At 44.9% G+C, this 11,565-nt stretch overlaps 1 protein-coding gene across 1 annotated transcript in view; it reads left to right on the forward strand.

Moving 5' to 3' along the window:
• The window catches only part of LOC117732881 (ceramide kinase-like), a 7,340-nt gene extending 2,682 nt beyond the window's left edge, over window positions 1–4,658 (forward strand). The window contains exons 3-13 of the mRNA XM_034536117.1: window positions 614–736; window positions 837–962; window positions 1,049–1,115; window positions 1,264–1,409; window positions 2,198–2,272; window positions 2,894–3,046; window positions 3,204–3,309; window positions 3,446–3,525; window positions 3,673–3,878; window positions 3,966–4,180; window positions 4,297–4,658. Of these exons, the coding sequence (XP_034392008.1) occupies window positions 614–736; window positions 837–962; window positions 1,049–1,115; window positions 1,264–1,409; window positions 2,198–2,272; window positions 2,894–3,046; window positions 3,204–3,309; window positions 3,446–3,525; window positions 3,673–3,878; window positions 3,966–4,180; window positions 4,297–4,384 (1,385 nt within the window). The 3' untranslated portion in view covers window positions 4,385–4,658. The remainder of the gene's footprint in view (window positions 1–613; window positions 737–836; window positions 963–1,048; window positions 1,116–1,263; window positions 1,410–2,197; window positions 2,273–2,893; window positions 3,047–3,203; window positions 3,310–3,445; window positions 3,526–3,672; window positions 3,879–3,965; window positions 4,181–4,296) is intronic.
• The last annotated feature ends 6,907 nt before the right edge of the window (window positions 4,659–11,565 follow it).

The raw sequence follows: 11,565 nt of genomic DNA on the forward strand, positions 1-11,565 counted from the left end.
GTGTGTGTCTGTTGCGTGTCTGTTGCCTGTGTGTGTGTCTGTTGCGTGTCTGTTACCTGTCTGTTGCCTGTCTGTTGTGTGTCGTTTCCCTGTCTGTTTGCGTGTCTGTTGCCTGTCTGTTTGCGTGTTGTCTGCCTGTCTGTTGCGTGTCTGTTTGCCTGTCTGTTGCCTGTGTGTGTGTCTGTTGCGTGTCGTTTGCCTGTCTGTTTGCGTGTCTGTTTGCCTGTCTGTTTGCGTGTCTGTTTGCCTGTCTGTTGCCTGTGTGTGTGTCTGTTGCGTGTCTGTTGCCTGTGTGTGTGTCTGTTGCGTGTCTGTTACCTGTCTGTTGCCTGTCTGTTGTGTGTCGTTTCCCTGTCTGTTTGCGTGTCTGTTGCCTGTCTGTTTGCGTGTTGTCTGCCTGTCTGTTGCGTGTCTGTTTGCCTGTCTGTTGCCTGTGTGTGTGTGTCTGTTGCGTGTCGTTTGCCTGTCTGTTTGCGTGTCTGTTTGCCTGTCTGTTGCCTGTGTGTGTGTCTGTTGCGTGTCTGTTTGCCTGTCTGTTGCCTGTGTGTGTGTGTCTGTTGCGTGTCTGTTGCCTGTCTGTTTGCGTGTCGTTTGTCTGTCTGTTGCATGTCAGTGCTGTACGTGGAGAGGTGTCAGCAGCACCGCTGGCGGTGCGCCGAGGTCACCTTCACCTGTCCAGAGGGGGCGCTGTGTCAACGCTGGGTCGGCATCATCGGAGAGCAGCTCGCCGCCATCGGTACGACCTCACGCAGACTAAAACGCATGTGATCGTTGCCCGGAAACGCCAGTGACATTATCATCATCAATGTTGTTGTTGTTGTTGTTGTTGTCTTCAGCCAGCAGACCCAAGCGCCTGCTGGTCTACATCAACCCGTTCAGCGGGAAGCGTCAGGGAGAGCGCATCTACGAGCAGAAGGTCGCCCCGCTGTTCGCCCGGGCCGGCGTCTCCACGCACGTCGTCGGTACGCCCACCACTTCCTGTCCCCGGTGCTTCCCTCTTTCGGGTTTTTATAAAAAAAATTAATTAGTCTGCTGTCTGTTGTCATAGTGACGGAGCGCGCCAATTATGCGAGGGACCACCTGAGGACGGAGGCGGAGCTGCAGAAGATTGACGGGTGAGAGTTTAGTTTTTAAACGCTCGCTAGCGAACCGCCAAAATAAAAGCGCCAGAGGCAGCCTTTTTTTTTTATATATATATACTTTTGAGGGACAGTGAACGCACCGATGAACAGCGTGACGTAAAGCGCCTGGCTCCGCCCTCAGGGTGGTGTGTGTCGGAGGGGACGGCATGTTCAGTGAGGTCATCCACGGGCTGATCTGGAGGACGCAGGTGGACGGCGGCGTGGATCCCACCGGTCCGGACGAGGCGCTGCTGCCCTGCTCGCTGCGCATTGGAGTCATTCCTGCAGGTCAGAGGACACTTAAATACCGCTTTTTTGTTTTTACACATTTAGCATTGGAATTTAGCATCCGTCGTGTCGCTATGGTTACCTGCAGTTTGTACTTCTGGGGGTCGTTTTGGCCTCGTTTGTTTTGCAGATTTTCAACGCGTTTCAATTGTCCCTTTTTTTTTTTTTAATACATTTATTTAGCATAAACTTTTCTTTTTAATAATTGAACGAAGTGTTGAAGCTGCCAGGTGCATATGCAAAATGTACAAATCTTTAATAATAATCGCTCAAAATAGTCTTATTAACCCTCTTATCACTATTCATACACAGCAGCAAAGAGACAAGAGACACAACTTTAAGTATAAGTTATTCTACTATAAAGACAATATAGACAGCCAATCAGAGAGCAGGAGTCTCTGTTACCGGGGTGTAAATGCAGGTACCGAATGTGGCCTTGTTTCTCTGTTTGTTTGTTTCCTTTTGTGTTTCCTGTTGTTCAAGTGCTCAATAAACACGCACACACACACACACACACACACACACACACACACACACACACACACACACACACACACACACACACACAGGGAGACATTCATTGTCTCCGCAGAAGTCGAGAAGAAGCAGCTCACCTGGTTAAATTAATGGCCGCTAAAATGTTCAATTTCCCAAACGTTGCGTGCTAACAGGCAGCGTTGTTTTCAAAATAAAAGTACCGAGAGTATTATTGGATGCCGTCGGATCCGTCCGTCCCGCTCTTCAACCGCTGCAGCGTTCACACACACGTGCCGTTCCTTCCGTTTCAGGTTCGACCGACTGCATCTGCTTCGCCACCGTGGGCGCCAATGACCCCGTGACCTCTGCGCTGCACATCATCGTGGGTCAGTATCGTCATCGAATGTCACACGTTGCAAACGGGGGCGCAAGGAAAACTTGGGGATGGGACCAAGAAGGTCCAGATGATAATTATTCACCAAAAATAAAGAATATTTTTGCCAACTTTGCACATTAAAGTTTGATGATGGAGTTATAGTTTGTGTAATTTTTCAAGTAAAAACATTAAAATGTGCTGTTTTTCCTGCACATGCATGGATAGTAAACGGGTCTCCGCTTTCTGATTTATAGACCAACTAATGACTCAAATGACTGAAGATAAATTGTCAGTTTCTCGAATTTGAACGATTTAAAAAAAAAATATTTCTTTTTGTATCCATATCCAGTTCGTCCTCCATCGTTCTGGTCTCATGCTGCCATCTAGTGTTATTTCAAGTCCACTGCATTACCATATGTATATTACCACAGTGTTGATATTATGCAAGTAGTAAAACAAAACAACGGGATTTTAAAACTTGTGGTCAGAATCACGAGGCACAGAACTAAAATAGTGTTCTAGTAATACGCCGTCCGCAGGATGAGTAATTAAATACCATTCATAACAAAATTAAATTATAAAGAACTTTTTTACATTTTAAGCTTCTTTTTATTTTTTATATATATAACAGGAGACTCTCAGCCGATGGACGTGTGCTCGGTCCACGACAACAACACCTTCCTGCGGTACTCCGTCTCCCTGCTGGGTTACGGTTTCTACGGCGATGTGCTGAGTGACAGCGAGAGGAAGCGATGGATGGGACCGGCCAGATACGACCTCTCGGGTAGGAACGCCACGAGCGTCGACAAGTTTTCCGGAAGCGGAATCTGATACTTGAAGTTAACGGCAAGGAGCTTTCGTTGTGTGTTGACTTTGGCGGCCCCCCTGTGGACAGAAGCGGTATTGCTTCCCTGTGATTGCCATGTTGCTGTTGACTGCAGGTGTGAAGATGTTCCTGACTCATCACTACTATGAAGGGACGGTTTCCTACCTGCCGGCCAGAGGCATCATGGGAACGCCACGGGACGCCGCCAAGTGTCGATCTGGGTGAGAGAGATGTTGTAATTTTAAGTTAGTTAAGTGTCAGTTTAGTAATTATTTATGTATATTCGTATGTGTGTGTGTGTGTGTATTTTATTTTTTTATATAAATAAAAAACATTGTTGTGTCTGTACATTTCCAGCTGTGTGGTTTGTCAGCAGAACGGGAAGCTACTTTCAGAGAAAGCCGAGCGGTACGAGGTGGACGAGGCATCGGGCAGCGGTGAGTCCGACTAACCCGCGTTCAGAGCTTCTGAAACTGACTTCTGACTGTGGTTGAACACCTGAAGCAGTCAATCGACGTTGCAAAGCAATGTCTCTTTGGCAGCAGCCAGAAGAGTCAGATCTGTCTTTTTGGGGTTGCTTTCAGAAAGTGACAGCGAGTGGAGGACCATCAGAGGGAAGTTCCTGGCCATCAACGCTGCCAGTATGAGCTGCGCGTGTCCCCGCAGCCCCAAAGGCCTCAGCCCCGCCGCCCACCTGGCCGACGGCACCACCGACCTCATCGTGGTCCGCAAGTGTTCCCGCGTCGACTTCCTCCGGCACCTCTTGCGGCACACCAGCAAAGACGACCAGGTAACGGATACCCGAGAGAGACCCCGGCACCCGGCACGGCGTTCCCCCTCCGGATCTCGCTCACCGTCTCGCTCTGCCCTCCACCAGTTTGACCTGACCTTCGTCGAGGTCCACCGGGTGCGGCGCTTCCGCTTCACGCCGCGTCACTGCCAGAGCGACTCGGACCTGGACCTGCGGGAGAACGGCAGGCGCCAGATCTTCGGCCAGATCTGCCGAGACCACCCGGCGTGCGGCTGCGTCCCCGCCTACAGCAGCTGGAACTGCGACGGCGAGATCCTGACCCACGCGGCCATCGACGTCCGGTACGACGCCCCCGAACGAGTCCTTTTACTTCGGTTTTTAGCAAATATTTTAACCCAGGTTTAAATGTCTTTTAAACCTTCTTCGTCGTCGTTGTTGTTGTTGTTTTTTTACCCAGGGTGCACTGCCAGTTGATCAAGCTGTTCGCACGAGGGATCGAAGAACCGACGGTGTTTGAGGACCTCGCCAACCCCTGTGCGATATAGGCCCGCCCCCCCATTATTCCCCCGTCGGACACTGGAGTCGTCCCTCTGTTGTCAGCCTCGACCTACGTCACTGTCGCTGTTGTTGTTGTTGTTGTTGTTGTTGTTGTTGTTATTGCCGCCGCCATCACCGGGAGGCTCGACCGGATTGACCGAGTCGTGCCGTTACTCAACGAGGACGAGCAGTAAGGAAGGAGACGCGTCTTTTACTTTCTGGGTCTGACGCACCAAGATTAAAGCTTTGACTCGACCAATCAGCTGCTTGTCAAAAGGCTTATGGGGCCAGTTGCTTCATGTCTACTTTGCCTTTTTGTATTAGTTATTTTATTCTGTCGAAGTACTCGAGCCCCGTTTTTTTCTTTCTTTGATCTCTTGACTCGTCATGGTCAACCTGTTGATCCTGAGCCTCCAGACATTCTCACCTGTGAAGGCGATCGGGACTCCAAACTCATCTCTAGATCGACTTTTATTTGTTATGTTTGTCGCTGTATTTTTCAATCGGGTGTCAGAGTCCCCCCCCCCCCCCCCCCCCCCCCCCAGCCGTTAAGAACAGTTTTTTATATTTATTCAAAATTGTTACAGAAATCTTATCTTATTTGCACTTTTTAAATGCTGGATTTGGAATTATCTGTTACATGTTTCAAGGATGCCAGACACCACCCAGTCATTGCTAGGGTCCTGTAATCGTTTGGGGTCAGGGGCTGATTCCAGATCAGGAAAAGTAGAGGAGGAAAAAATAATGCCGACAGGACATTTATTTCCCAGCGTTGGACCTTCGTCTCACCGTCTTTGTTGGTTTTCTTTCTGCTTTTCGATTTGTCCATCGATTCTCAGGAAAGCCTGAGCTCCATCGTAACCGGGACATTTAAATTGTTAATGAGTTTTTTTTGTCAGTCGAGCTGAACGGAGCATGCGTGAATGTTTTTAATCTTCCAGTTCTGCAGATATTCCGCCTTCAAAGTCAGTTGTAGCTGTAACTTCAATATGCTCCCGGTGTGAAATCATGTTTTAAAGTTAAACCGTCGGGTTTAATTCTGTTTTTGTAAAACCCTCAAATCGATAATCTGAATCTAATTTCCTAATATTCATAGCGGCGTTGCATTTTTCTCCCCTAAGGACGGTGATGTCGTAAAATGTCCCAAACCTATTCCTGCTTTCCAAACCACTAAAAGAGCATTTGACTGGACAGGAAGTCGAGTATCAGCACTGGACTGTCGGACTGCAGATGTTTCTTTGTGTGTTTGTTTGTTTGTTGACGAGCAATCCGGTTCCCTCTCTGCTGGCGTCGAGCTGGACTCAATCTGACGGAGGAGGGAACCAGTAGCAGCTCATGAAGGCCAACAGGCCAAATACCGGCCGGGGGTTCGATGCCGTAGCCGTGTCCGTCCGTGACGGTTGTAGCTCCGCAGAGAGGACCCCCCCCCTGGTCCAAAACCTGGAACCCAATCAAAGAAAGTACCCAACGGGAATGCATTAATTTTCCAGGATGTGATGGAGGCAAACGTTCTCCTGTTGATACAATCAGAGTCTTAATGTTTGCTGTAAAACCTCCGAACAACCAACCAAATGATGACTGAGGTGTTATTTTAGTGGTTAATAACTATTTATTTACATTTAGCAAACTAAATGTCTTTGTGCTTTAGTATATAGATTTAGTGCCCAGTCAACTGGCTCATTAATTTGCATGTTTTTTCGTGATAATAGTCCTGCAGAGGTAAATACATGACGAGCTGGTATCTGCTATAATCACGTATTATCTAGCTAATTTGCTCAGAGATAGCTGCCAAGCTAGCTGGCTCGCTACTAGCTAATGCCGCGTTCACAATTCGTACGGACCGAAAAAGGCCCAGTCAAGAAATAATATGAAGTGGCATAAAGAAAATACTTGACGAGGCTTTCCTAGAAGCTCGGAGACGTAGCGACCACTCGCAGGGATAGTTGGTAAACTACGCTATCTGGCACGCTAACTACGCTAACGACTAGCGCACTAGCAAGGCGGGAACACGCGAGGGCTTCGTTCTGTTCTAGCTCTGTTCACTTATTGCATTTAATGAGCTAGCGCGTTAGCTCGGTCGCTAATGAGGACAATGAGTTCACGCAGTTGATTTTAAAAGACGTCTTCGTACCATTGACGCCTAACGTCTCCGTTGTGCAGTTTGTACACCAACAGAAGCTAATTAATGGATTTGACTGCGTTTCTTTAAATGTTGATGTGACCGAGCCTGATTTACCAGATTCACCAGCAGCCAGTCTTGTTTATTCTGGGATGTAAGAAGTTCCCACATGACACTACGATATCTCCCACTCGGTGGAAAATAACTTCACCGGTTTCCAAAAAACAGTTTTCCTATCGTTTTCCTTCTGCAGACGTGCTTTGTGCTAGCTAGCCGTTGGTTCGCGGCGCTGACCGGACAATAACAGACGGTTCGAATGTCTTCTGACAAATTAAATTCAGAACCGTTAATCCACGGATTGTGAAGAAATTAACAGATTTTGTCATTTACATTTGTTCAGTCGTATGAATGCTGTGACCGTAGTAAAATGTGTAATATCCTCGATTATAACAAGTAGAGTTTAAAGATGTCACCGAATCAACTCTGGTGGTGTTTTCCTAACAGCATGTAGTTATTGTAGAATGAAGCCTTTTGAAAATACAGAATCTTAAAGGAAATTATCTTTGTGATTTTAGTTTTCTATAAAATCTGAAAAGTAACTCAAACGTCCACCTTAAGTCCTCAAAGTCCAAAGGTTGTTGACAACGTTTCACTCAGTGACTCATTGGTTTCCTGTTTAATTTAAACCTCTAACGGGGAATATTTTAATTGTCCATCCTGTAGTTTGATCTCGTGTTTCAGTCGACCTCGAGATCGGTTCCTTCTGCTGTTTCAATCATCAGGAATAAAAACAAACGTATTCAACACTTTCACTTGTACGCCATTCATGATTTTAGTGTGTGTGTGTGCGTGTGTGTGTTATATTTCCTGGGCTCATTTATGCTCAAGGACCTCCTCGTTGCGGTGTTTTACCGACTGCTTTATACACCGTCACTGACTCCTTAATGATAGTGATCATCAACTAAAGGCCTAAAAACAAGCCTCATCTGGTCTGCTGGAGGCCACATTTTGACCTTTTTAGTTGTGGCTGAAAACCTGAGACCCATAGAAAAGTTTGGTCTCATTTTGAACCGAAGAATCTGCAGATTAATTCCGATCTAAACGCTGATGGTGTTGTTATTACTTTGTGAAATCCACATTTACTTCATAATTAGAAGTTGAAGCCAACACTTTTTTTTTTTTTTTTACTATTTCCAGAATCGGAAGTGAAGGTTACTGAAGTGACTCACGAGTGACGTTAATAAATTGTGAGCAAAGCAAACAGGAGCATTAATCGTAGTAATAAAAAGATCAGAAACGTGTGTTCGTGGATCAATACTCGGCGTACAGGCAGGTGATTAGAGCTCGTTAAGGAAGTGGGATCCATTAATCTCATTAAGATTTTCAGGAAGCGAAGAAAACTGGAAAATCTGGTTCCCCGACTAAATGTGTTGACCAATGAAACGGGAGGGGGGTCGATGCCCGAGGGGGGGTACAAAAGGAGGAAGCTCGGACCCCGACACCCAGTCTGCAGGTCTGATCCGGTTCGGTCTGGTCTCTGAGAAGGATCTGTCCAGGTGAGTTTCCTCGTAGCTTGATTTCACGATGTCTTTTGTTAATTTTAAATTAAATGTATTTATTTTTTTGACCGTCTTTTGTTAATTTTAAATTAAATGTATTTATTTTTTTTACCGTCTTTTGTTAATTTTAAATTAAATGTATTATTTTTTTTTTTTACCGTCTTTTGTTAATTTTAAATTAAATGTATTCTTTTTTTAATTTAATTAAAATGTAGCTTGTCTTATTTTATCTTTTATGTTACTTTCATTTAATTTACACTGTCCGTCGACTTAATAAATGTTTAAAACTGTCTGAATATAATAAATATATACCGTATATATTTGTATTTTTTTTTATTTGATGTTGCAGGAAATGTCAAACTTCAGAGGAGATCAAACCTTAATCACTGTAATTAAACATCAAGTGGCAAATACGTGATAATCCGTTTATATTATTAATATCTCTGCTTGTTTTTTAACTGACACGTAGTCGTGTTTGTACGTTTTGTAGGTATTCTTTTTAAACTTTCAGGTTGAAAATCAAACTTAAGATTATGTTACTGTCGAAAAATTTTGTTTGAGCTTTCAAAAACATGAGGATTAAATAAATATATATATATATATATATATATATATATTTTATATATACATGAATAAACATATATTTTTATATATACTCTGATATGACCTGAACGTTGTGTTTATTTAGGAAGCTCAGATCACAACATGTGCTCACACAGTATAAACCTTTTTTAAATGTGTTTTTAATTAATTTAATAAAATTACAGACCTGAACATGCTAGCTTTCACACGAGAATTTACAGGCATTATTTATTTTTTTCAAACGGGTATGAAACTTTATTTTCAAGAACATCTTTTGAAGTAATTGCATATTCCAAAGCTGCGGGGTTATTAATTAGTTCTCTGGAGTCGGGGGATCCGGTTGAGGTCAGAGCTCTGCAGAGAAGAGACCAACACAAAGCTGAGATCTTAAGATGTCCAGAACAAATAGACCTGGAACAAAAAAACATGCATCTGTCTGATTTGGAGGTTTTAAAAAAAAATAAAATTTGTCTCCGCAGGAAATCGTCGACCCTCGTCTTCTTCTTCTTCATCTTCCTCGTGATGCCTTCCATTAGTGTGACTCGGCTGTTCCTGCTGTTGGCCCTCCTCCACCTCGCCACGTCACTTCCTGTCAGGTACCTTCTCACAAAGACATCCTTCTTTTTTAAATCATCCGTGGGCGAAAAAAAAAGAGGGTTTCATATTTTCTGATGGTGTTCTTTGTTTTTGTTTTAAAATGCATGTCGCGTCTTCCTGTCATGTGACCCCAGGGATGAAGAAGAGGTGGAGAGTTTCCTGTCTCGGCTCGGACACCTGAACGCACCGTGGTCAAGGATGAACTCTGACGCTCTGCTCGAGGCCAGACTCAGGTGAGTTCACGGAAGACAAACTAAACTATTCATCCGTGGAGCTCGTCGCTCGTCATTTGTCTCAAAGACTTCTACACAATCATAAAAAGTTTGAGACCTTCAGCATTGGCTTCACTTTTCCAATCTGGAGGTGTTTTCTTTGCTTCTGCTGCCCCCTAGTGGCCAGAAAGAAAACACAACTTCAATCAAATGAATGGGAACAACAAAACCTATTTCTCAGTGTTTCTGTCAATGCAGCTTTTCCTTGCAACCTCTACGAAGTAGTGTCACGCGCACGGATAGTGCACGTGTGATGTGCACGGAGGTGCATCATGCACCTGCACTCTCATCCCCGTACGACTGTTGATGTGACTGTTTCCAGGCAGCTGCTGGTGTCTGCAGGTCTGGACCGCCGGAGGCAGCTGGGAGACATCGAGTTCTCCAACAGATACGCCGAGTTCCTGCGATCGAAAGCCAAACACAGCTCCGTCTGCGCCTTCCTGCGCCGCATGCAGAGCGTCAAGAAGAGGTGCGACACTCCAGACACGTTAGGCCTTTATTGATCTCAGGCCATCGGGAACACAGCAGAGTAGAAACCGTTGGAAAATAACCGCCAAATGAAGTAGCATGAGTCTTAAACGGAGAAGGTTCCGTTAGCTGGTATGAGATGACTCCGTTGTACTGACGATATTAATGCAAATGTACATTACACTATGAAGACGGCAATGAGGTTACAAACAACAGCCTGCAGGTGGGTTAATGGAAGAGAATCCACATTCTAAAATGGATCCGTGGTCAGTTTCCCCCAAAAAACTGAGACAGAAACATGATAACTCATCAATACAAGATTAATTTTCTCATCTCGTATCGACTTATCAACCAGAAAGGCTTCTTTTTGTGAAGTTGTGATAATAAGAAAACGCGTCAGAAAAAAATACCTTTTTACGAGTTTCCTCTCCAGCACTGTTTAAAAAAATTAATAACGTTTCCAATGAAAGTGGTTGGGCAACATTAGCTACAAAGGTTGGGCATCATTAGCTACAAAGGTTGGGCATCATTCGCTACAAAGGTTGGGCATCATTCGCTACAAAGGTTGGGCATCATTCGCTACAAAGGTTGGGCGACATTAGCTACAAAGGTTGGGCGACATTAGCTACAAAGGTTGGGCACCATTCGCTACAAAGGTTGGGCGACATTAGCTACAAAGGTTGGGCACCATTCGCTACAAAGGTTGGGCGACATTAGCTACAAAGGTTGGGCGACATTAGCTACAAAGGTTGGGCGACATTAGCTACAAAGGTTGGGCACCATTCGCTACAAAGGTTGGGCGACATTAGCTACAAAGGTTGGGCGACATTAGCTACAAAGGTTGGGCGACATTAGCTACAAAGGTTGGGCGACATTAGCTACAAAGGTTGGGCACCATTCGCTACAAAGGTTGGGCGACATTAGCTACACAGGTTGGGCGACATTAGCTACAAAGGTTGGGCGACATTAGCTACAACGGTTGGGCGACATTAGCTACAAAGGTTGGGCGACATTAGCTACAAAGGTTGGGCGACATTAGCTACAAAGGTTGGGCGACATTAGCTACAAAGGTTGGGCGACATTAGCTACAAAGGTTGGGCGACATTAGCTACAAAGGTTGGGCACCATTCGCTACAAAGGTTGGGCGACATTAGCTACACAGGTTGGGCGACATTAGCTACAAAGGTTGGGCGACATTAGCTACAACGGTTGGGCGACATTAGCTACAAAGGTTGGGCGACATTAGCTACAACGGTCTCACATCCCAGATTATTTGTTGATGTTTGTCAGAACATTTGATTCCTTGTTTTACCGTAGAGATGTAATGAGTAGTAAATGTTTCTTTAAGAAGACCGACGTGTTTCTGTCCACAGCGGCGTGGGCGGAGACGTGGAGAAGGTCAACCTGCTGCTGAAACAGTACATGTGTCCGTACATGTAAAGAAACGACAACAACTACAAATAAAGAAACAACAACAACAAATACAGAAATGAAAGCTGATGTTAGAAGGACCAACATGGTACTGATGATCTGAATATAGCGCTTTATATGCTGGAAACGGATATCTTTGTTATTAAAAAGAAATACCTTTT

The sequence above is a fragment of the Cyclopterus lumpus genome, chromosome 6 (genome assembly GCF_009769545.1).
Source record: "Cyclopterus lumpus isolate fCycLum1 chromosome 6, fCycLum1.pri, whole genome shotgun sequence".
NCBI lineage: Eukaryota > Metazoa > Chordata > Actinopteri > Perciformes > Cyclopteridae > Cyclopterus > Cyclopterus lumpus.